Source organism: Hemicordylus capensis, chromosome 7 (assembly GCF_027244095.1).
Source record: "Hemicordylus capensis ecotype Gifberg chromosome 7, rHemCap1.1.pri, whole genome shotgun sequence".
Lineage (NCBI taxonomy): Eukaryota > Metazoa > Chordata > Lepidosauria > Squamata > Cordylidae > Hemicordylus > Hemicordylus capensis.
The window spans coordinates 10398462-10424311 of record NC_069663.1 but is presented as its reverse complement, the minus strand read 5'-3'; the positions used below and the strand labels follow the sequence as shown (position 1 = coordinate 10424311).

Below are 25850 nucleotides of genomic sequence, written 5' to 3'. Positions count from 1 at the left end.
GTAGCTATTCCATCGATTCCTGTAGCCTTCCAACTTGGTAATGACCGGAGTGCTGATCTAACCATCTTCCCATACTAGAGGTTCTTGCAAGTAGGGAATATCTTCTAGAGCAGGGATTCTCAACGTTGGGTCCCCAGATGTTATTGGACTTCAACTCCCATAATCCCCAGCCCCAGGGACCTTTGGTTGGGTATTATGGGAGTTGAAATCCAATAACATCTGGGGACCTAACATTGAGAATCCCTGTTCTAGCGTATCTAGGATGTTGATGTCCCTACTGTACAGAAGCAATGGTTAATCTCTCCTGTATTCTACCAAAGAAAACCACAGGGCTCTGTGGTCGCCACGAGTCAACACCAACTCGATGGCTTCCAAAAGCAACATAAATAAATATTAAATAAAATAATTTATATTTATTTATATTGCTTTTGGAATTTCTATTGAAAAGTGATATATAAATATTTGTCGTATTCGTGGTATATGCTACTCCCACAAAAGGATATGTATTGGATTGCAGTACAAGCAAGGCAGGGGTCATGAGAAAAGCCATGGGTTTTATCTCATGCTTGCTTCAAGCCATGAACTGGGGCATAGTCACTCCCCACCCCTAGCTTGACCAGCTGGCCGCCACCTGGCACAACAGGTAACCCCAGGCCTTGCCCTACCTACCTACCTGGATGTACTTCATGAGCTCCCACACGTAGTCTTCCCCTCACCTTTTTTTTTTTTTTTGGCAAATGCACTCTGGCCCAGATTGATGGGTTTGTGGTGAATGATCAAGAAGATGTATGGATCAAATTTCTAACATCAAAGAACTTAGGAAAAAAACTCATCTTGGATTCAGGTAAATACAGTATTGGACAAAAATACTTGGAAAAAGAATCTCGAACTTCAGTAAGAGTTGGCAACCCGAATGTTTATATTGTGCCATTGCCAGCTGGGGTTGTCCTAATTCACGTGGCTGAAAAATGCCACTTAGCATGTACAAAGTACCTTCTGCTCATTACCAGCCCAAGGGCGAAATGTTTCTTGGTCAGGAAGGCTCGATCTTTTCTGAATTATCAGGAGGTTTTCAGAACAAACAAAAGGAAGCTTTCTTTATGCAACACATGACTGAGTTATGGAATTCATCGCTGCACAAAGAGATCAGGGCTGTTAGCTTAGATAAGTGGCTTTCAGGTTCTGCCCTTCAGGCGAAACTTCCCCCAGCCCAATCCCTGACCCAGTCGGCCAGGCAACACAACTGCCTGGGACCCCTGCTTGCTGTTGAAGATTCTGGGCCACATTCTAGAGATCCCACTCAGGCTGGGCATTGGCCAGATCAGATGACCCTTATCAGCACCCTGCATCTCTTTCAAAGCAATCGTTACATAAACAGTCTCAAGCATTCACCGTACTGCAAACACAGCACTGACAAACATGGCATAAATAACCGGGCTTTTATTTGTGAGCAACCCTGTATGAACCTTGCCTTCTGGAATGATCAGTAGTTTGGCTGCAACTTGACTCTGCTGTCCATAAAGCATCAAATCCACTTCTTGGCTTTCAGGTGGCTTTTAAAGGGCTGACATAACATCCTTTGCTAGACTGGAGGAGGACATAAATCCACTGATTATAATACAGTTGGATTGAACTTGCAACTCTCTTAGACCTGATGGCCTCAGACTGAAGGATGGATTTCCATGTATGCCCATCCTTCTCCGTTGTCTCAGGGTTGCTGACATTTTATGCTCAATGATCTTACTAAGAACTGTTGCCTTTTCTAAAGGTTTGTTCTGAGCAAGGAGCGGTGTTCCCCGCAACAGGGATTCCCAGATGATGTTAACTACAACTCCCAGCATCCCCAGCTACAACGGCCTTTGGCTATGGGAGTTGTAGTCATACCTGTTTGTATTTAGTGGGTTCCTAAACTTTTTGTACATCTAGTTTTAACTGGGTTCTTTTTAAATGGTAATTGTAATAATTTACAATGTTTTATTGTTTGCCACTCTGAGTAGTATTGTACTGGAGGGACTGGATACAGATATTTAAATAAATGAAATGAGCTTTATGAATTCTATTAAGAGCCCTCCTAACTTCCCCCCATAACTGAAGCTTTGAAGAAATTGAAGTCACAGTCTTTTGAGCATTTGCAGAGTGCTGCCTCAAGGGGTATAACTTTTCAATTTTTTTTTGAAAAAGAAGTGAATCTTCTAACAAGTAGGGGAATAACAGTGAAAACACTGAACACACGTTTTCCCTGATTTAATCCCCTCCTGTTGTGGTAATCAGCCAGGAGGATTAAGTTGTATCCGTTTAATGAATTTCAGGATGGATAGCTAGCAACTGTTGCCATGCCACAAAAAATGCTGGCAACTCCTTGAAGCTAGGGCGATGACAGCAGGCAGAGTCCAATTAAAAAGCAAGCAGAGCGACACACTAATTTCCTGCAAACCTTTATTTGTACTGGTAAAACCCAATAAAGACAGAAAATTCATCTGGCATCTCCAGGGCTACCAGCGACACCAGTTTCCACTTCTCCGAACCCCAGGTCAGATTGGCTCCAGTGCAGACTGCCCATTGAGAGAGGTCGCCCGATGATCCTGACACCACCAACTTCCCAATCAATGGCAAGTTTGTGCTGCAGTGCCTCTGGGGTCCAGGAGGTGGAGGCAGAGAGAGTCTTCTGCTCTTCCTCCTTCCCTCGCCTTTATATTAGTCTTTCCGAGGGTAGCAGCCAGGTTTCCTCTGTAGCACGGCACTATGCTAGGCTCTCTCTAGGTTCCGGTACTTCTTCCGCAGCACAGACACCTGGTCTTTGAAGAGCACGGGATCCAGGCGGAACTGCGAATGCACCAGAGGCATGTACCCGAACCAGGCAGCAAACTGCTTGACACACTCCTGGCGCTGAGAGAAATGGAGGTTCCCATTGGAGGGGGGGGCACTCTTCAAGAGCTGTGGGGGGAAAGAAGGAGGAAATCAGGAAGAGAGAGAGAGAGAGAGAGAAACCCTGAAGAGCAGTGGCACAGTGAAGTTGGTGATGGCCCATGTCCAAATGTTCTGGCCGCCACAGCCCCCCATAGCCTTCTCTTGCTACAGGCCCTCTGCTCACCCACTGCTGGCCACCGTGGCCGCCTCGCTGACCACCAGAGCCACTGCAGCTGGCAAAGGGAAGTCAGCTGGCCCTGGCAAAGTAGAATGCCATTGCCGAATGGCGCTTGTAGTGGTCAGTGGGGCTGCAGAGGCCAGTGGGTGTGCAGGTGTGTGTGTCTGTGTCTCAGCGGAGGCAGCAAGTGGCGAATGGCAGAGCAGGTGAGGGCTGCCCCCCTGGGGTGTCCATGTTCTTCACACGGTGCTACACAATGAGAGATCCGCCCCTGATAAAGAATGCCATTTGGGGGTCGGGGTGACTGCCCTTCCCTGCTGAGTTCTACACACCGGGAGACTCAATTTACAACAAATTAAGAGCGGGAATGTTTGCCAAGAACACAAATCCCTTTGCTTATTTTGTTTTATTGGTCTTGTGTTGATACAATGGCTTTTGCGATTCAAAGGGATCAAATATGGAATGCCACAAGGCGACAGCAGTGGGAGAGCAACTGGCCTGCTCCAGCCCTGGCACAGCATCCCTCCGGTGGTGGTTGCTGGTCTCTACCTTAGGTTTCCTTTAAACCTTTGTGAGTCCTTTTGGGACAGTGAACCATCTTATTTTTTCTATTTTTTCTGTGTAAACCTCTTTGAGAACCTATGTTGAAAAGCACTGGCAGTGTGTAAATATATGCATTGTCCCCTTTGCAAAGCAGGGTCTGTCCTGGTTTGGAATTGGATGGGTGTCTACACGTGAGTGCTGTCTGCTGTAAGGTGATTACCCCTTATGGGAGGGGGCCGCAGCTCAAGGGTAGCACATCTGCTGTGCAGGCTGAAGATCCCAGCTTCCATCTCTGGCAGCATCTCCAGGCTAGAGCTGGGAAAGACTCCTGCCTGAAGCCCTTGAGCGCCGCTGCCAGTCAGTGTAGGGGCAATTCTGAGTGGATGAACCAACGGCCCGACTCAGTGGGAAGCAGCTTCCTATGGAGCCATGTACCCAACTGCCCATGAAAAGAGAGAAGCAGGAGAGTTTATGATCTTATTTTGTGCAAACAGCAAGAATCAATCTGGAAGCTGATTTTCCACCAGACAGCGTAAAATGAAACTTTCAAGTCAAAGTGAAAGCCAAGCAGTGCCTGCAGCAATCAATAAAGAGTTGAGGAGCGGGGGTGGTGGGGGGGGGGAGGCTATTATTAAGATGCAATGTTGGCCTTTAGAAAGCACATTGGGAAGAGCCATATTTTTCCTTGACATTCCCTGCATCTGCATTGCCATAACCGAACGTGGAGCAGGGTGGGTCAGTGGGCGACAATCTCCCTGGGTCCCTGAGAGAGGGAGGCCCACTGGCTGGCTGACAGCCTCCTGCTCAGGCTCCCCCTCCCACCTCCCTGACTCACTGGCATGCTCTTGGCTCCTGATCAGAGGACCCATCTTGGCTTCAGAAAAGATGAGCCCTCGGCAGAGGGTGTCTAAGCTTTGGGTTTTTTTTAAACTTCTGAGCCAGGAGGATGCACATGTGCAAGTATGTGCGTGAAAGTGTCTGCGTGCGTGGGGAGTGTGTGATCTTCTTATTTGCACAGGAGTGAGAGAAAGGGCCTGCCGAGGGTGGTTGATTTTTCACCATGTCCTTACACTTCTTCTGCAGCAAAGACCCAGTGGTGGGGAGAAGCCCATCTTCATGTTTTCCCCAGGACCCACTCCAACCTTCTTACACCCCTAATAACAGCCACACTAGAGGTCCCCTGAGGCTCGACGGACCTATGGTCTGACTCAGTATATGGCAGCTTCCTATGTTCCTATGCTCCTGTGGATACATACACAAAGGGGGCCCTTTAAACATGGGGACCCCTTTTCTATGAGTGGTTCTTGTACCAGTGGGGTAACTTTTAAGTGACCCAGCCAAGCAGGCAGAGGCCAGGCTAATTGTGATCATTTTAATGTTGCCCTCAGTCACTTAGGAGCCATTTACAGAAAAGTAGCTCCCATGTGGCTAAGACAGGGGTTCTCAACTGTGGGTCCCCAGATGTTGTGGGACTACAACTCCCATCGCCCTTTGGCCATTGTGGCTGGAGATGATGCACTTTTAGTCCAACATCCCAAGATGAGAACCTCTGGTAACAATGCAAGTGTCCCAAAGTCTGTTGAAAACAAGGAATAAGTCCTTCTTTCTGCTTGCCCCCAAAGCATCATCTCCATGCTGGTGTTCTAGAAATATAGGAAGCTGCCTTATACCGAATTAGACCACTGGTCCATCTAGTTCATTACTGTCTACACTAATTGGCAGCAGCTCTCCAAGGTTTCAGGCAGGAGTCTCTCCCAGCCCTACCTAGAGGTGCCAGGGAGGGAAACTGGGACCTAAAGCAGATGCTCTACCAATGAGCCCCATTCCCTAAGGGGATGATCTTACCACAGTAGTCCCCATCCAAATGCAAACCAGGGTGGACCCTGCTTAGCAAAGAGGACCATTCATGCTTGCTACTGCAAGAGCCACACTCTTCCCCTCTCCTCTGTACCTGCTGAGGGGGAGATTCTTTGTGCTGCTTCTTCTGGGTCACTTTGATGGGAGGTAGCTTGGTGACGGAAGAAACCAGGAAGTTCATCAATATGTCCTCGCAGTTGGCAGTCTGATCGATGAGGCTCCTTAGTTGAGCAGGCAAATAATTGGTGAAGAGGCTGTGATAATATCTGTGGGAGGCGAGATCAGTCAGGGGGATGGAAGGCAGAAAAGGGAAACGCATTAATGCCTTGCCCAAGATTGCACAGAGAGACTCGGCACCAGGCAAGCAAGGACTGGGTCGCGGTTTTGACTGCTGGCCCCTTTCCTTTGCACTGTGATCTTGTGAACATTCATGCATGAGTTAAAACACCGAATGCAGCAAAGTCCTCATTTTTAAAGCATGCTTGCCTAATGCGTGGACAGCCAAAATTTTAAAATAGAAGGGGGTGGGGTGGGGTGGGGTGGGGTGGGGGGAAGTCACTATACTAGCTACATCTGGAGGAGATGGCCAAAGTTGTTTAGCCCTGTTCTCAATGCAGATGTACCATAGACTTAAACACTTACCCAACTTTCCCCGCGATAAAAACCTTCAAGCTGCGTTACATTTCTAGTTAACGCAACAAACACAGATACCCTTACAATAAACAAAGTAGAACAAATAAAACCTGCACCACTTTGGTCCTCCAGCTGCTGTTGGAGCTCATCATTCCCAGTTGCAGTGGTCAATAGTCAGGGATGATGGGAGTTGTAGTCCAACAGCTGCAGGAAGGCCAAGGTTGTGCAGCTCTGGCTGGAGGCACTCAATGCGGCAGCCTCTCTGAAGCTAAGCTGGTCTGGATCTGGTCATTGCATGGATGGGAGACTAACTTGGTATCCTATGGACACTGCCTTGAGTTCCACCATGGAAGGAAGGCAGGATATAAATGCAATCCATTTGAAAACATGCACACACAAGAACAGCCAGTCAATGATAAGCCACAGCGCACATACAAACAGAGACAGTCCGTCAATGATCTACTGCTTTCAAGAATCTTAGCAAGTAGGACATTGCCTTGGAACAGGCATCCCCAAACTGCGGCCCTCCAGATGTTGCCGAACTACAACTTCCAGCATACCCAGCCACAAAAAATTTTGTCTAGGGATGCTGGGAGTTGTAGTTCAGCAACATCTGGAGGGCCGCAGTTTGGGGATGCCTGCCTTGGAGTTTCAAAGATGGCAATGATAGCACCAGGGGAATTTGCTGAGGAAGCATTTCATAAATAGGGTGACGCCACAGAAAAGGGCCAATAGCCACCTGCCTAATCCCTGAAGGTGAGGGTACTCGGAGAAGCAGCATCTCAGTTAGTGAGCAGACATTATGATGTTCATTCCATTTCCTCATCATTTGTAGTAATAAGTCACCTGTGGTAGAACGCAGCCGCAGTGAGAACCATGGAAAACTCATTGGTCCATTTTGAGGTGTAACTCCACTGGCTCTTGCTGCTGTCCCAGAAGTGGCTGCGCATGGGGAAACCCACTATCCGGTTGGGAAAACTTCTCCACACCACAAAGGCAAAGTCAACCTGGAGAATGGAGGAGGGAGGGGCACCATCCATCAGTGAAAGACAGCTGTATAAGAGGACAGTCAAACTTCCCTTCCTGCTCTGGCACTTTAAGCAGACGGGGGGCTCTTTGTAGAATTCTGAGATGGGGTGTCCATGAACCATTGTTCGTGCACTAGTCTGGCACCACGAGGAGGGGAGCTGGAGCTTTAAGAAAGCGGAGGGCATGCATGGACGCCATGTGCATGCTGACGCCATGTGGGGGTCCTTGGGCCAAGCACCACCCCAGCAGGAAGCTGCATGGGCCGGTGAAGAGCAGGAAGGGACCTGCTCTCCTCTTCCTTAAAGCTCCCGCTCCCTGCAGCACTGAACCGGTTTGGACCTTGTGCACCGAACCGGTGCTCGAACCACGGTCCGTGCACACCCCTATTCTAAGAACCAATCCAATCATTCAGGAAAAGCAAGTGACAGATTCCCTATCCAGACGTTATACTGTCCACGCACACAGGTGTCCGTACATGGCGCTGTGTGAATGACTGCATCTGTGTTCGTTTCAAAACTGAACCTGGATACAAGCTCTCTCAAAAGCAGGGCATGGATAGGAAGAGTACTACTGTATGGGCAGTGGACATTGTGGGCCTGTTCTCACAACCAAAAGCTGCGAAGGAGGCGAATCCAGCCGGGCTCCAAGCCCCATGGGTGCTCCCGAGAAACGGCCGTGTCAGGAAAAATCAGGGTAGGAGGACACGGAAGTGACCATGTGCTAGCTGCGACCTGGGTCAGATGGTGCGGGACACTACGGTGCTCAGTAAACAATGTTGGTTGGCTGACACCGCCCTCCCCAGATCACAGCTAGCCCACAATAATTTTCCAGTCCTCTTCTCTCCATTTTTCCCAGCACACAACTGGTTCTCAGGACCGCACATCTCCTCCGACCCAGCTCTGTCGTGAGAGCCAGTCCAATGTCTGAACAGTCTCTTGTTTCTGCCCCAAAGGATTATGGGACGAGAGGGGGTCTTGTAGTAGCAAGCAGGAATTGTCCCCTTTGCGAAGCAGGGTCTGCCCTGGTTTCCATTTGGATGGGATTCTACGTGCATGAGCCATGTAAGATAATTCCCCATAGGGGATGGGGCAGCTCTGGGAAGAGCATCTGCATGCTTGCTTGAAGGAAGTTCCAAGTTCCTCCTCTGGTAGGGATGGGAGAGACTCCTGCCTGCAACCCTGGAGAAGCCGCTGCCAGTCTGTGTAGATGACACTGAGCTAGATGGACCAAGGTCTGACTCGGTCTATGGCAGCTTCCGATGTTCCTATGATGACTACATAAGCATTTTCTGAGTCTCTCTGTCAGCTTGTGGATTCCACTGGAGAGGCAGCTTCACAGGGACCTTTCTTCCCTTGCCTGTTCCCTGGGGAAAACAGACACACCTGCCATGGGCGGGGAGGGGGAGAAACCTTTGCTCCACCCCAAGCACAAAGCAACTTACTCAGATGTGCCCAACTTGGGACTACTCCCTTTTCCACCACACCCCCAAACCATTCAGTGCTAGAGCCTCCAATCAGAGGCCCGGGGCCATCCTGCCTGGCACCAGAATCTCAGCCTTTCTGTGCTGGGAAGCAATGCAGAGCTGGGCCTGTGTTCAGGTAGGAGGGCAGGGAGGATGAAGCCCAGATGGTGCAGTGGCAGCCATACAGGAGGAGGAGGTGGCATCATACCATTTGAGCTACCCTGGAGATCTCTTATCTCGTGTGCCTGCCTAGCCCAGCCCTGTTGAGTATGGAAGATTCCAGGCACCGGCCCAGGTGTCAGGGCTTGATCTGAGCCAAGGCACCAGAGGGAGAGGAGTTTGCCTCAGGATCTGTTCTTAATGCTGGCGCTTAGTCTTGGAACTCACAAAAAGGTAGCAAAAACCAGTGTGTCTTGAGTGTGTGCAGAATGGCTTGCATTTATCGCCAAATAGCACCCACCTTGTCTGCAAATATTTAGGGCAAGGGTTTCCAACCTTGAGTTCCCAGGACTACAACTCCCATCATCTCCCTGCCACCGTGGCCTTCACCCATTGTGGCAGTGGGTGATGGGAGTTGTAATCCAACAACATCGAGGGACTTACAGTTGGGCAGCCTTAATCTAGGCTTCAGGCTCAGGGAACACGGCTTCCAGTCAGACACAAAAGCCGTCTCTCGTTTGGGAAATTTAGCCATGCTTGATGGCAGATTGACCATGAATGCTGTGTGCATGACAGAGTGCCAGGGAGGAGGTCCTGGATCAAATGGTAAAGCATCAGTAGTAGAGCATCTGCTTTGCATGCAGAAGGTCCCAGGTTAAATTCCTGCCAGCATCTCCAGGTAGGGCTGGGAAAGAGGCTTGCCTGAAACCTTGGAGAGCCACTGCCAGGCAGTGACTGAAACCTTGGAGAAGCTGCTGCCAGTCAGTGTAGACAACACTGTGCTGAGCTAGATGGACCAATAGTCTGACTCACTATAAGGCAGCTTCTTATGTTCCTAATTTAGAGATGGGGCTGTGAGTCAGCAGTAAAGCAGCTGCTTTGCACGGAGAAGGCCCCAGGTTCAATCCCTTGGCGTCTCCAGGTAGGACTGGGGGAAACTCCTACCTGAAACCTTGGGCGGAGCCACCATTGGGCGAACAGGTTCAAAGAACCCAATCAGGGGCTGTGGGCACAACCCCAGACATGCCCTCCGCGTCTGACATCAGACACGAGGGCGTTATTTCGGTCCCAAACGGGGTCGTGCGGCCCACGTTGCCTGAGTGACTCTCTTGCTCCTGGTCCCGCTGCGGTGGTCCCTCTGGTCTCTCTGTTTAGGAGAGAGATCGGTCCATGCTGCATTGGCAGCGTGGCTGGAATGGCTCTCCCTGCCTTTTATCCTAACCCCCACCCTTTCTTCAAGAAGGAGAGATAACACAGAGAAAGCTGTAAGTGCAACAATACTATTGTCTATTTTCCACCTCTAGGGCAGCAGACATTGCCAAAACTCATATGAGCATTTGTCACCTCAGATGGTAAAGGTACAGTTGTGCCGTCGAGTCTGATATCGACTCCAGACGCCCACAGAGCCCTGTGGTTTTCTCTGGAAGAATACTGGGGAGGGGTCATCTCCCATTGCCATCTCCCATGCAGTATGAGATGATACCTTTCAGCATCTTCCTATATCACTGCTGCCCAATATAGGAGTTTCCCAAAGTCTGGGAAACATACCAGCGGGGATTCGAACCGGCAACCTCTGGCTTGAGAATCAAGTCATTTCCCCACTCCGCCATTAGTACCTCAGATGGTACTGATGACCAACATTTGTGAGCCTGGCTCACAAATAGCACTAAGGGTTGTCTTACCTCACTGGTTGAGAGGCTGGTGTGTTCATCCAGGCTCAGAACTGCATCTGTCCCAATAGCCGAGTAAGGCAAAAACCGGTCGCTGACCTGAAAATAAAGCGGAGAAAGAGGGAAGTGAGTGGGGAGGTGTGGAGGAAACCTTCCTCACTCAGCTTCACAGAGTGCATTCGTCTTTGACGGGCAGAGCTCTCACCCAGTAGAGACTCAGCAGAGATATTAACAGAGACTCTTCCTGCTCACTTTGGAGAGAAAAGCTCTTGCTGGACTACACAATAAACTGGCCGGTGTATGCTGTGCTTTCACAGGATTGCAGAATAGCTGCAGAAGGCAACTTCCCGAATACCTCATGTTTTGTTTTTTGCTTAAGCAACTTTCTAGTCCTTATGGGTTGGTCGTCTCCTTCTCCTCCCCCCTCCTCCTTTTATTTAATTTAGTCCGTATACTTGTGGGGATAAACTTGAAAGGACATGAGCAATGCATTGTTAAATTTTAGAAGACAGAGAAGCCACTGAATAAGATATCCAGAGGCCAGAAGACAGGGATGCTGCAAAGCTCACTGAATCAATAGTTTTAAAGGGATACAGCGAATCTCCAGTTTGCAGTCTGGTAACCCTCATGCTGCAGGTGGAGGGGAAAAGAGAGAAGAAAAGGGCTTTTTGTTCACATGATCCTCCCTTTGGTTAAGTGAGGGAGGCAGGGAGGCTCTCTTATCTGGCTCTAAGTCACAGGAAAACCTCTGACGACACAGTGACAGTGATGAGGGAAAGGTTTTTTTGTACAGGTGGACCTCTGTATTCACAGGAGTTAAGTTCTTGGCAATTACCGCAGAGAGCAAAACTGCAAACACAGAGTCATAGTCTTTATGGGATCATGGGGTTCCTGGAGGCCTGAAAATCTCATACAAAACAGCGAAAAATGGTTAAAAGGGGCAAAATCTCCAAGGTCATTTCTGGCCACCACCCCCAACCTGCAGGTAAGTGGATTTAAACCTTCCCCCTTTTAAAAATCTTTTCCGTCCCGTGTGTCAGTTCCCTGACCGTGGATACACAAAACCACGGAAGCAGGATCCACAGGGAATGAGATTTGGCTGTACATTTTTTGAGCCAATTCTTAATTTATTGTTCTTTCACTTATTCCAGGATTGAGCCTTTCAGATTCCGGGGGCTCATCCTTGGCTCCAATTAAGCTAAGGGTTCTCGAACTTGGGTCCCTAACTGGTGTTGGACTATAACTCCCATCATCCACTGCTGCAATTAACTCTGGCCATTGCAGAAGTTGTAGTCCAACAAAATCGGGGGTGGGTGGGTTTGAGAAACCCTGAATTAAGCCCTTCCCTTCAAGAACTATATCTTTCTGTAGCCACACCACAAATGCAGCCAATCCTGTGGACTGCTTACCTTGGTGCTGCCCTGGATGATGGTCAATGGAATGGCAGTCTGTGGCCATTTACTGTTCTGTGGTGGCGGCTTCTCACAGCTCCATAATATTAAAATCTTTGTTTTGAAAAACAAGGAAGAAAAGAGTCAGCAAGATGGGCTGTGGTCTACAGCAAACTAGTTTAGAAATGGCTGTCTCCCAAAAGTCAATCTATAACTTTATTATGCCATTTACATACAGTCTGCCAGATGTTATTGACTAGATTTGGCACTTTAATTATCAGGCCCTTTCCAAAGGTCTAAGCTAACTAAAGAAAAATTAAATATATCGTCATAGTATTCGCACTTTTCTGAGTAGTGTGGCCTTCTGTAGTTGATGTGTTGTAATTTTATCGATGCCCAAAGTGTCAAGATGGTGTTCAAGTTCTTTTAGTTACTGCACCAAGGGCACCAATAACTATCGGCACCACTATTGTTTTCTTTTTCCAGAGCCGCTCAATTTCAATCTGAAGGTTCTTGTATTTGGTTATTTTCTCCAATTGTTTTTCGTCAACTCGTCTATCTCCTGGGATTGCAATATCAATTATCAGAACCCGGTTCTTCTCGATGACTGTCAGATCAGGCGTATTATGCGCTAAATGCCTATCAGTTTGTATTCGAAAATCCCAAAGGATTTTTGCCCCTTCATTTTCTGTAACCATCCCAATCAGATGATTCCACCAATTCTTGCTTGCTGGCAATCTGTTGTCCTTGCAAAAGTTCCAATGGATCATTGCAGCAACTTTGTTGTGCCTTTCCTTAGAATCAGTCTGCGCGGTTTTCTTACCCCAACATACAAGGTGCTCAACCACCTCATCCGGATCCTTGCATAGTCGGTACTTACTATCTTTCTGAGTCTTATCAATTTTTGCTGCTGCTGCTGCTGTTGTTATTATTACATTTATATCCTGCTCTTCCTTTGAAGAGCCCAGAGTGGTGTACATGGTTATGGTTCTCTTCACAACAACCCTGTGAGGTAGGTTAGGCTGAGAGATAAGCAACTGCCCCAGAGTTACCCAGTGAATTTCATGACTGAACAGGGATCTAAACTTGGGCGTGCCCAGTTCTAGTCCACCACTCTAACTCAGGGCTACTCAACTTTGGCCTTCCAGCTGTTTTTGGACTACAGTCTCCAGCATCCCTAGCTACAGTGGCCAATAGTCAGGGATGATGAGAGTTGTTGGCCAACATCTGCAGGAGGCTCAAAGTAGAGTTGCCCTGCTCGAACCACTACACCATACTGGCTCAGAAATCAAAATAACACTCTTGTGGCAAGCAAACCTTAAGGCATGAGTTCTCAAACTTGGGGCCAAATATATACAAAATAAATACAAAAACTTAAAAACAATTTAACAATTTAAAAATCAGCCGCGAATTAAAACCTTAAAGTTTTAAAACTTTAAAACCAGTTATCCAGCGACATGGTTTGATTTTTCCAGTGCTTGGCTAAAGCTAACCTGGCCGCAGTTGCCATAAACACACAACCGTTTTCCTTTGCGGAATTTCAGAGGGTACGCAAGTCTGCAACCCTGAGCTGTCTTCCTCGGAAATAAGCACCAATGGAGTCAACGGTACTGATTTCCAAGTACAGGGGGCTAGGATCTGGGACACTGAAAGCCCGCGCTGAGACGTGCCAGCTGCTGCACACCTGGAAACATGGGTGGCCCAGAATGGGTGAGGCCTGTTGGCTGACTTCTTCCAGAAGACAAAGTTGCTGACGGTCCTTGCCCTGAAGTGAGAGGGCGAGGTGAGCACCTGCTGGCAGCAGCAAAGGCTGCCAGGCCACCCAGGTGCCTCGGGATTGCACTGCCAACCATCCCAGGGGGAGAAAAATCATTTCTGTTTTGCGTTAATGAACGAGGATGCAGATTCAGGGCGGGGCAGGGGCAGAACATAACTCATAGCTCACAGCTTCATACAGGCGCCACCATTTCTATATGAACAGCACTTCCAAATATGGCCTGGCCAAGCTGTGCAGAGGAATAAAGGGGTCCAATCCTGATGTGGCAGAATGGACTGTACCATCAGACTGCAAATAACAGGAGAAAGATAGTAGAAAGAACTGTGCCATCTAATTGCAAGTGGGGGGCTATAGTAGGAAGGACTGTACCACCAGATAGGAGGTAAGGGGGGAGGGTAGTAGAGTGGATTGTACCACCAGATTGTGGTAGTGGTGGAGGGGATAGACTGAACCATCTGATGCCAATAAGGGGATCTCCTTTTTAAATGCCCTTCTATATTAAAGAAAGCAACTTCTTCACAAAGAAAACTAGCACATCAGGGAGAATTGTTCCAGCTCAGCTCATTCCTTGCTGTACTAGTTTCTATCTGCAAGGAATGAGAGGTGGCAGTGGTTGCATTAAAAGATCTTAGCTCAGTTTAGGGACAAGCAGCTGCTAGCACAGGGTCTCCCTCTGGCCTTCACAGGCTTCCTGTACAGTCCCCAGCAATCCCAGAAACACACACATTGAGCATCTCCGTTTCTTCCTGCTGTAAAGGCTGAGCAGAGGCACTCCAATTGGGTCCCAGAGCACAGTCTATGGAGAAAAGATACAGCCACCTTGCTAAAGCTAAGAAGGACTTGGTGTGGTCAATACCTGGAGGGGAGACACCACACCTAGGCAGTGTAGTGTAGTGGTTAGAGTGTTGGACTAGGACTGGGGAGATGCGAGTTGAAATCCCCATCCAGCCATGAAACTCACTGGGTGACTCTGAGCCAGTCACTCCACTCTCAGCCTAACCTACTTCACAGGGTTGTTGTGAGGCTAAAAACAACCATGTACACTGCTCTGTGCTCCTCAGAGAAAGAGGGGATAGAAATGTAAAAATAAATATATATATATATATATTTAAAGTCTTCCACCTTTGGGGATGGGGCCATAGCTCAGTGGTGGAGGATCTGCTTGCATGTAGAATGTCTCAGGTTCCCTCCCTGGCATCCACAGATAGGGCTGGAAAAAAACCCTGCCTGAAACCTTGGAGAAGCTTCTGCCAGTCAGTGAGCCGGGTCTCATGATCAGTGAGACCCGGTTTAGAAAGGTGAGCGGGGAGGGAGCCCTGGGCAGCTGGATCGGCTGCCCACATGATTTGCTGGCTCCGTGATGGAGCTGGCGGGGGCTGGGGAGCTCGGGGGCAGCGAGCGTGCAGGGCATACTGGGGAGACCCCTGGAGCCAGCTTTTCGCTTCCCCTCCGGGGGGGGGGGTGTCTACTCGTGAGTAACCATGGCACGGAGCCGCCCCGTGGCTACTCACGCTCTTTCAAGCCAGGTTTGCGGAGCGCTCGCGGCGCAAACCTGGTTTTAGGGCAGGGGTATTTGGGCGGGTTACCCGCCTAGGAACCACCAGGCTCGCCTCTGCTAGCCTGATTTTGCCCCATCGTGTGAATAGCCTCAGTGTGTAGATAATACTGAGTGAGAAGGACCAGTGGTCTGGCTCGGTATAAGGCAGCTTCCGGTGTTCGTGTTGCCCATTTTGTGGACAACAGAAGTTTTGGCCCTTTGCTTGAGTGACGGAGCGGCTCTTTGCTGGAGCAGAGGCTCCACCAGGACTCCCCCATGCCGGATTGGGCAGGGAAGAGAGCAGCCAAGTTGCATAGGAAGAGAACTCGGCCAGAGCCTCTGGCGCTTCTCAGAGTGGGCAGGAGCCACTTGGGGAGCCCCTTGGCTGAGTCTTAAGCCGTGCAGGTTCAGCAGCGACTACCTGGACTGTCAGCAGCTCTCCAGGCTTCCAGGCAGGGATCTTTCCCAGTCCTACCTGGAGAACCTGGATTGAATCTGGGACCTTCTAGCTCAGGAACATGGGAAGCCACCATATACCGAGTTAGACCATTGGTTCATCTAGCTCAGTACCGTCTACACCAGGGCTGCTCAACTTCGGCCCTCCTGCAGATGTTGGCCTACAACTCCCATAATTCCTGGCTATTGTCCACTGTGACTGGGGATTATGGGAGTTGTAGTCCAAAAACAGCTGGGGGGCCTAAGTTGAGCAGGCCTGGTCTACACTGACTGGCAGCAGCTTGTCCAAGGTTTCAGGCAGGCATCTCTCCCCACTTCCTACCTGAAGCTGCCACAGATTGAAGCTGGACCTTCTGCATGCAAAGCAGATACTCTATCACTGAGCTACAGTCCCAGTCCCATTTTGCATGCAAAGGATGTGTTCTACCCCGCTGTGGCCCCTCCCCTAGACTGGGCAGGGTTTCAATGTGTTTAACCGTCGTATGCAGAAGAGGGAATTCTGCCCAGGGATTCTCTCCTCTCTGCCGGGCGATGACTGGACAACCTGCACCTACCTGGGCACAATACTGGGACTTCGAAACCGTTTGGATGAGCTTCAGGATGGGTTGAGAGAGGGACACGATTGGTGAGACAGCCCGGATGAATGCTGTAAACTTGCTGGAGGGGGTGGATCCTGTTAGGGGGGAAAGACCTGGTAAGTCTGGGATGCCACGTCCCTCCTAATCTGTATCTACACATCTATCACTGAGCTACAGTCCCAGTCCCATTTTGCATGCAAACTATGTGTTCTATCCCTGGCTTCTCCAAAACAGGGCTGAGAGAGATTCCTGCCCGCAACCTTGGAGAAGCCACTGCCAGTCTGTGAAGACAATACTGGGCTAGATAGACCAATGGTCTGATTCAGTATACGGCAGCATCCTATGTTCCACACTGTAGGCTCTTCTGTAGTCACTCCTGGGCTATGGAATGCGCTCCCTACCAGCCTTTAAAAGAGCCCTTAAGACACATTGTTTTTGCTAGGCTCTTACTAATCTTTGAATGTTTTAAATTGTTTTAACAGTTTGTCTTATTTTGGTTTTGTTATGTTTATTTTTGTGAACTGCCTTTAACACAGAAACATAGGAAGCTGCCATATACTACCTTGGAGAAGCCAGGGAGGGAACTGGGAACCCAGAATGGCTCCATCTCCTGAGGGGAATCTTTTACAGTGCTCACATATCAAGTCTCCCTTTCATATGCAACCAGAGTGGACCCTGCTTAGCTAAGGATTCAGCTCTCCTCTCAGATCTCCTCACAAGATCAGCTCTCCTCTCAGGAGATGACTTTGGAGCCAGGCAATAGATTGATTGATTGATTGATTGATTGATTGATTGATCCTCATTCCCGTCTGTAACAGCATTTGTCCACCATCTACCCACATTTATTCCTCTTTTGTTTCCCCAATGTCTGCTTTAGCTGTTAAGTTCCTTGGGAGCAGCAGGGACCTGTCTAAGTGACTAGAAGGTGCCAGGTGGGGTTGGGGGTGTTTCTCACAAAGGATCCCAGAAGTCAGGGCCTGTGCTTTACCTCAGGCACCCCATGGTCAGCAAAAATCTAGCTAGGAGGAAGGGGAAGTGAAGGAGGCGTGTGGGAGGGAAGATGATGGCAGGTGTATAGAGGCGGGCGCAAGCTCTGATGGCATTCCCTCCACCTTCAATAACGTGCTGGCTAAAAGTGCAGATTAGGATAGCGCTGTTGAAGCCTGTGCTGCCTTTCACACAATCACTTCCCCAACCCCCTCCTACCTAGGGTATTGCTGAAAGATGGCCCAAGGTCAGGAGCGCATATAGCTCCCAAAGCTGAGTAGGACACTCCTCGTCCAACCTAGTCTACCATCATGAGAACCAGGCCAGCCTAATAACAACAAAAACAGCAACAGCAGCAGAGTGCAGGGGCAGAGCCACCATTGAGCGAACGGGTTCAAAGAACCCGGGCTGCCACCCCTCAACTCTCCCTCCCTTTAAAAGGCAGGGAGAGTTGCTCCCGCAGTGATGCAGATGAAGCGCTGGCCGATTTAACTCTCAAACAGGGCCATGCGGCACCATTTGGTAGCTAAGCCACACCCCCGCCTCTGACATCAGATGCGGGGGCGTGGCTAAATGCGCCCTGCATCTAAAGTCAGGTGCAGGGGGCGGAGCTAGGGGGCCGCGGTGGTGGCAGAACCCAGGCCACCGCTGGCCTCCCTCCAAACCCGGCGGGGTGAATGTGGTGGCAGGAGAAGCAAGGCCTGTACCATGCTGCAAGTAGTAGAAAGGGAAGTCATCGGCATGGGTGGAGTACTCCGGCAGCGCCAGCAGCCCTCCAGGAAGTGAGTTCCAGAAGAACTTTGGGCGAGACTCTTGAAGAAATATTCGATCCCTTATTATCTATAAAAAAAGAGGAAGAAAGACGTCACGCTAGCATGATGACCCTAGACCTATATTAAATACAAAGAGCTGCTTTGCATTCTCAGATCACTGGCCTGCATTTTCCTAACTGATGGCACCTCTTCAGGATCTCAGGCAAAACCCTTTCCTGTTTTAAGATCCTTCAACAGGAAATACGAAAGATGTATAAGAAGACAGTGCATGATTTATGTAATGACTAGAAGATGGAATAAGCAAATATCTGTCTTCTTTAGGGTGCCTAAATTTCAGATGGAAACAGAATACATTACTGTACTATTTTCAGAGGTGAACCTAGGTAATTTTGGAGCCTGGACCTAAAGGCCTTTGGAGGCCCATGCTCCCCTGCAAATAAAGCATCATCATGCTCGGCCGGGTGACCACACCATCCAGGACAGACAAAAGAGGATTTGGGGGCCCCTGGAGCTGTGGAGGCCCTGGATTTCAGACAGGAAGTCCAGGTGTAAGACTGCCTCTGACTATTTTACTGTTGCAAACCCAGGTAAAATGTACTTTGTTCATTATGGCCAACTGAAGTAATAATAATAATAATAATAATAATAATAATAAAATATCATTTTACACAGTCAGACAGGTGTTATTGACTGGTTTGTTTTATCCAGACATCGAGTCCGTCCCAAGGAGCTGGGATGCCAGAATTTTATCATCAATACTGTTGGTTATTATAGATATCGTCACAAAATATAGGCTGTTCCCAGTAAAGCTGCTTTTTATAATTGGCTGATGGTGATTTCTGTGGCCCCTATGGTGTTGAGGTGCTCTTCAAGGTCTTTCGGAACTGCACCCAGGGTGCCAATTACCACTGGGATTATTTTGGTCTTTTTCTGCCACAGCCTTTCAATTTCAATTTGTAGATCTTTGTATTTGGTGATTTTTTCTATTTCTTTTTCTTCTATTCTGCTATCCCCTGGTATTGCTATGTCGATTATTTTGACTTGTTTTTCTTTCTTCTCGACTACAGTTATATCTGGTGTATTGTGTGGCAGATGTTTGTCTGTTTGTAGTCGGAAGTCCTATAATATTTTTACATCTTCATTTTCTTCAACTTTTTCAATTTTATGGTCCCACCAATTTTTGGCTACAGGTAGCTTGTACTTTTTGCAGATGTTCCAGTGTATCATCATCATCATCATCATCATCATCATCCAGCCATCCCAGGTCCTTGGGAAGGACTCGATGTCTGGATAAAACAAACCAGTCAATAACACCTGTCTGACTGTGTAAACAATAATAATAATAATACAACTCTATTTGTTTGCCGCCCCATAAGTTCTCTGGGCAGCTCACAACAGAGGATTAAAACATACAATAAAAACACATAACACATTAAATCATAGCAGACACACACAAAAATGTTAAGAGAAAATACAAAATACAATACAAAGCAGCTTAAAAACTCATTTTAAAATTAGTTAAAAATCAGAACAAACCCCACAGAAATCATTGCTTCTCCTGCCATCACAACCAAAAATGGCACAAACCCAAGGGAATGAAAGGGCATAATGTATAGTCCTTTGTGACAAAGAGCACCTCAGATGGGACTCAAACCTACAATCCTTGGCTTGGGAAGTGTTTTTCTCTACAGTGAATTTCCTGCCTCTGGTGGTCAGGTTTGGATAAACAATTGTAAACTCTCGGTGTTTTCCTAAACCTCCGGACTCCTTGTAATCCTGTTGCAACAAGGCTTGGGAAATTAACAAGGGACAAAGATTCCCCTTTACAAGTAAAAGGGAATTTCCTAACAAAAGGTGGTGGTGGGGAAGCGAAAGGGCCCTTGTACCTCTTATTTCAAGCCTGCGGTAGCGGCTGCAACAACAAGGAGTCTCCGGAGGGGGCAAGGGGTGTTGGCAGCGGCTTCTCCAAGTCCCCATTCTAAGAACCAGTTCACGGACTAGTTCGGTATTCTTGTAAAGGAGAATCCGGCAAGGATTCCATTTACAAGCAAAAGGGAATTCCCAAACGTAAGGTGGGGGGGGGGGCACAAATTGCGTGGTGGCACAAATGTTCTCTGCACATGCATGTGTGTAGCCGGCCCAGGCTATCATTTAGTGGGGGGGCTTGGATAAGCCCCCACTGCCCCCCTGCTCCAGAGACTCTCTGCTGCTGCCACCACAGGTTTGAAATAAAAGATACAAGGGCCCTTTTGCTCACAACACACACACACCCACCCACCCCACCTTATGTTAGGGAATTCCCTTTTACTGGTAAAGAGAAATCCTCGCCAGACTCCCCTTTACAAGTATACCTGAACCAGTCTGCAACCTGGTTCTTAGAACTGGGGGCCAATATGGTTCTAATTCAGACTGCCCGAACCGGGCCAGTTCAATGTCAGGACCAGCTCGAATCGAGCCAGCTCGCACATCCCTCGCCATAACTAATTATGTCTGGATGCAATCCAGAACTACAAATCGACACAAGGGTACAACTTTTGTAAAAATCCAAATGAAGCCAATGCAAGGCTCTGCCTTCATTCATTCGATTTCTATACTTTCCAAAAATGGCTCAGGGCGATTTACACAGAGAAATAACAAACAAATAAGATGGATTCCTGTCCCCAAAGGGCTCAGATTCTAAAAAGAAACATAAGATAGACACCAGCAACAGCCACTGGAGGTACAGTGCTGGGGGTGGATAGGGCCAGTTATTCTCCCCCTGCTAAATAAAGAGAATCACCATGTTAAAAGGTGCCCCTTTGTCAAGTTAGCAGGTCCTTCTGACCTCTAATCCACCAATTCCTTTTCTCCACAGACATATTGCTTCATATTATTTATCCTTATAACCTGCTTTTCCTTTTAAGAGAGTAGATTCTGTGGGGGCTCTTAGCAGCTTCCCATCCCAGAACTGATCATATTCCTGCCTGCTTAGCTTGAGCCATGCAATCACATTGGATGCCCCCAGGCCATTCACAGGCCTTAAAGCACTGAAACAGTCTCTCTCAATTTTGTTTTAAAATTTGGACTCCTTTCTACATATATTCTGACTCCACCCCCTCCCTCGACTAGTAGCCTTCTTTTTCAGGAAGGAAGCACACAGGATTTGTGTATGTAGTTTACTGGTGTGTGAAAGCTGTCTTATATCTTATTCTCCAACCATCCCATTTGAGGTTGGACTGCCACATTTTTCATAGTTCTGTCCAGGGGGAAACCCTACCCTCCAAGTGTCTTGATTATCAGAAAACAAGTACACTTGCCCTGCTTTTCTCTTTTTGCGCTCTGCATGCAAGGAGGCAGCAGCAACAGAGTGGCTGTAAGCAGATACCCGCATTCAAGTAGCTGCTATGCTTTGACACATGTACATTAGAGAGAACTCAGAACACATTAACAGCTTTCTATGTGTGTGTGTGCGCATGCGCACGTGCATCCTCTTTCTAGGCCCTCACTTGACATAAGCAAATTTAGGATTTGATAAGTGATGCAGCGGGGAAATGCTTGACTAACAGGCAGAAGGTTGCTAGTTCGAATCCTCGCTGGTACTATATCGGGGAGCAGCGATATAGGAAGCTGCTGAAAGGCGTCATCTCATACTGCGAGGGAGGAAGCAATGGCAAACCCTTCTTGTATTCTACCAAAGAAAACAACAGGGCTCTGTGGGCGCCAGGAGTCGAAATCGACTTCACACTTTACTTTTAGGGCTTCTTGCCCAGTACTGCCACATATGCCAATGATTCATCATTATTTCCTAGGGTGCAACTAAAAATGCTGTAAGCCTCTCTGAACCTATTGGAATCTAACAAAATCTAACAAAAAATTTTTTTAAAAAAGATGACTGAGAGGGTACATGATAGAGGCTTATAAAATCATGTGTGGTATAGAGAGAGGGATTTTTCTCCCTCTTTCATAATACTAGAGCTTGATGTCACCCAGTGAAAGGCACTGGGGTCGTAGTTCAGAACAGACAGAAGGAACTACTATTTGATATAACACATAGCTAAATTGTGGGGTGTAGTATACAAGATATGGTGATGGTGCCCTTTGACTTAAATTGTTTTAGGAGACTAGACAAAGCGATGGAGGATGAGTCCATCAACAACTAGCTCATGGCTGTATGGAAACCCCAATGTTCAGAAGCAGTATCCCTCTGAATACCACATGCTGAGGAGATATAACAGGGGAGGGTGGCTTCTTCTAAGCCCTGCTTGAGGGCTTCCTGGGGGCATCTGATTGGTCACTATGGAAGGCAGATCAGGGTGGACTTTTGTTCTCACCCAGCAGGGCTGCTTTCTGTGTTCTTCTGTGTTTCAAGGAGGACCATGCACCCGAGATCTTAGAAGAGCTGTTTCCAGCTTCTCCAGTGCTGAGAACAGTAGAGCACAACAAAGAGCCAGGTCTGGGTGATCAGTCTTCACAATCAAAGCATAGTTTCCAGTAAAAGCTTTTGGTTTTGCTTCTAATAACACACAGGCGTGTAACTCTTATCCTTGGCAGCAGAGACATTCATTCCTATTCTTTTCTACCTAAGTGAAAGGTCATGGTCACTAAAACATCAGATCCAGGAAAGAGAGGCCTATTGAAGACTATTCATCACAGAAACTGAAATGTTCAGAGGGATTGGCCATTTTCTGCTTGTAAGCATCCCAGAGGCCCTGCTGGAAACAAAAGGCTGGAGTAGATGGATGTCAGGAAGCCAAAGCAATCGAGCACATGTCTTCAAGCCACCTTGCGACTGGCTGGGAGTGGAAGCAGGAAACAGGAAGGGAAGGGCCTGGGGCAGAGCCACCATTGGGCAAACGGGTTCAAAGAACCCGAGCCACCACCAATCAGGGGCCGCGAGCATGGCCTCAGATACGCTCCCCGCGCCTGACGTCAGATGCAGGGGCGTTATTCTGGTCCCAAACAGGGCCGCGCGGCCCTGTTTGGAGCCAAAATCGTCCCTCGCTGTGTTGGGCAGCGTGGCTGGAGTGACTCTCCCTGCCTTAAAGGCAGGGAGAACCGCTCCTGGTCTGGTTGCCAATGCAGTGGGGCCGATCGATGTCCCTCCCCAACGGAGCTGCACCTTTAAGGCAGGGAGAGTCGCTCCAGCCCACACTGCCCAATGCAGCACGAGCCGATCTCCCTTCCAAAAGGGGGGCCGCGCGGGCCCATTTGGAAGGGAGACCACATCTCCCGCATCTGAAGTCAGACACGGGGGTGTGGCTAGCCGGCCCCCTGCATCTGACATCAGACGTGGGAGGTTGGGTCAGGGGGCTGCGGTGGCCACCACACATGGCCGCTGCCAGCCTCTTACGATCCTGGGAAGGGCCCTGGAGGAAATCCTCCCCACCTCCAGACATAAAAGGGAGGAAGCTCACTCTGGAAAGTGAGGGGAACAGAGATCACCACCTATGCCTGGTGTATGGCCGAGGCCTGCCTCCAGTACAAGAACTTTCTGGGGAAAGCCGCTGCAGCCCAGGAGCAAGACAGAGCTAGCTTTAAGTTCTCAGGTTCCAAAAGAACCTGAAAACCCAACTTTTTAGAGAGGCTTTTGTGTGTTTTAACTACAGCTATATCTGGGTTGCTATTTTTTTGTTTTTGTTTTACTTTTAGCTTTTAAATTTGTTTTTAATAAGGTTCTGTTCTTATTTATTTTATTTATTTTACTAATGTTATATTGTTGATTTGGTTTACTATTTTGGGAAGCTTCCTTGAGCAGTATCGTGCTGGAAGGCTGGGGGCATAAATATTTTAAAGTAAGTGAGAACACTTCTAAGACGAGACTTTGACTCTAAGCACTCATCCTAGATTTGTAGTGCCTAGAGTACAAGGCCAATTATGAGACCTAAAGGCTAACATCTCCTCTGGGAGGCCATATCTCCCCGGGAGTCAGCAAATTTCTGAAGCCACAAGAACACTCTGCCTCACAGTGGGCTCGATGGTTTGCTCCAGCAAGATTGTTCTTGTGTCAGCATCCCCCATCCTCACCATGCATTATCAGTTCTCTTATGGGGGTCGGAGAGGTAGGACATCTCTAGCTTTACTCTCCTGAGCCATTCCTTAGAGCACCCCTTGCTGGACGACACTGGAAATGTGTTCACCAGAACGACTGTCAGAGGTGCACCTAAGTAATTTTGGAGCCTGGGCCTAAAGGCTTTTGGAGCCCCACTCATAGAGATAGTATTTTAAACAAATTTTTAATGCGACCGCACTACCTGGGACAGACTAAAAAGGATCAGGGGGCCCCCAGGGGGTGTGGAGGCCCTGGGCTTCGGCCCGGAAGTCCAGAACATCTCTGCCGACTGGTTAAGAAAATAAGAACAGACCAGCTGGATCAGGCCCAAGGCCTATCTAGTCCAGCATCCTGTTTCACGCAGTGGCCCACCAGGTGCCTCTGAGAAGCCCACAGGCAAGAGGTGTAGGCATGCCCTCTCTCCTGCTGTTGCTCCCCTGCAACTGCTATTCAGAGGCATCTTACTTCTGAGGCTGGAGGTGGCCTATAGCCACCAGACTGGTAGCCACTGATAGAACTGTACTCCATGAATTTGTCTAAGCCCCTTTTAAAGCCATCCAAGCTACTGGCCATTACCATTTCCTGTGGCAGAGAATTCCATAGATGAATTATGTGCTGTGTGAAAAAGTACTGCTTTTCATTGGTCTTAAATTCTACAGTGCAGCACATGCTCTGCACACAGAAGGTCCTGGATTCTGTCCATGGCCTCTCCACTGACAAATGGCCTTGGGCAGCAAGCGTGAGACCTGTGCTTGAGATATTGGAAAATTGTTGCCAGTCAAAGCAGACCCTACTGAAGTGGACACACCAATAATCGAAAGCAAGAGTTCTCAACCTAGCACCTGGCACGCCATCATTAATGCCAAGCATTTCACCTTGACAAGATTTGGGTTGCCAACTTGTGAACTGACCTCTGTAATTGTCTCTCGGTTTGACCCACAGCAGCAAGCAGTTGTGTTTGTACCATGCCATGAAAAGCTTTACCTATTGTTTTCTGCATCTCAAACCTCTTAAAAGCACAAGAGGTTACTAAGTCAGTTGTTTTCTGGCCAGCTGGCATCCTTCAATGAAATGCTGGCCCACGAGGAAGCAAATGCCCAAGATACTGTGGCTTACCTCAAGTGTGGTTTGCACAATCTTCTCCACAGAGGAGAAATAAGCTTCCCAAAGGAACTGGGTTTGTTGCTGGAAGGCCAAGACCTTGTCGCTGTGGAGGCATCGGACTGTAGATGGAATCTGAGGGGGAGGCAGAGGGATTGGCAGTGTGAAGAAGAGAAAGCAGAGTGATTTATGAGGGATGAGGCCACCCAGACATTTTGGTTCTAAAATACGGGGGTAGAAGCACACATGAATGAAGAGCAAAGGTTTTGAGCAGACCAAGTGTGTTGCAATTGCCAAAAAGTTGTGTTCACATGGATTGTAGAATCTGTGTGTATAAAAGCTGAATATTCTGTGCTTGGGAGTTGTAATTGGAAATGTGTCTATGGTATGATGAAAATGAACTACAAGGGAGAACAAGTATACAGTATTGGATTCACCAGTGACAACAACTTCCAGCAAAGAATCCCAAATAATAACTAGAAGTAATAAATGCTAAAAGGAAAAAAAAAGGAAAAAAGATTGATGAAGAATTACAATGTATTAACAGTTCAAAAAATTACACAAATGTATGGGAATGTATAAGGGGTTTTAACAAAAATTCTACCCAATTCAAAACAATGCAAGAATCATTATCAAGTCCATAAGGGCAGATGTCACTGATTACCAAAGGAGGAGAATAAAGCTAATTCCAAGACAGCTGCCAAAGTGTTTAAAAGTCAACATCAAATCACTGGCAACTTCCAAAAGGAAACTATCTCAAGAGTCATAGAAAGCCACTTTGGTA

The 25850-nt window shown here is 48.1% G+C and overlaps 1 protein-coding gene across 3 annotated transcripts in view; it reads right to left on the bottom strand.

Annotated features, from left to right (window-relative positions):
• Nucleotides 1-2422: 2422 nt before the first annotated feature.
• Nucleotides 2423-25850, bottom strand: part of EXTL1 (exostosin like glycosyltransferase 1) — an 86450-nt gene continuing 63022 nt past the window's right edge. For all 3 annotated transcript variants that reach the window (XM_053268845.1, XM_053268846.1, XM_053268847.1), the window contains exons 5-12: nucleotides 25082-25201; nucleotides 17872-18004; nucleotides 16154-16272; nucleotides 11848-11943; nucleotides 10451-10537; nucleotides 6965-7125; nucleotides 5580-5751; nucleotides 2423-2934 (exon numbers count right to left, since the gene is read on the bottom strand). In XM_053268845.1, coding sequence (XP_053124820.1) covers nucleotides 2746-2934; nucleotides 5580-5751; nucleotides 6965-7125; nucleotides 10451-10537; nucleotides 11848-11943; nucleotides 16154-16272; nucleotides 17872-18004; nucleotides 25082-25201 — 1077 coding nt within the window. In that variant the 3' untranslated portion in view covers nucleotides 2423-2745. The remainder of the gene's footprint in view (nucleotides 2935-5579; nucleotides 5752-6964; nucleotides 7126-10450; nucleotides 10538-11847; nucleotides 11944-16153; nucleotides 16273-17871; nucleotides 18005-25081; nucleotides 25202-25850) is intronic.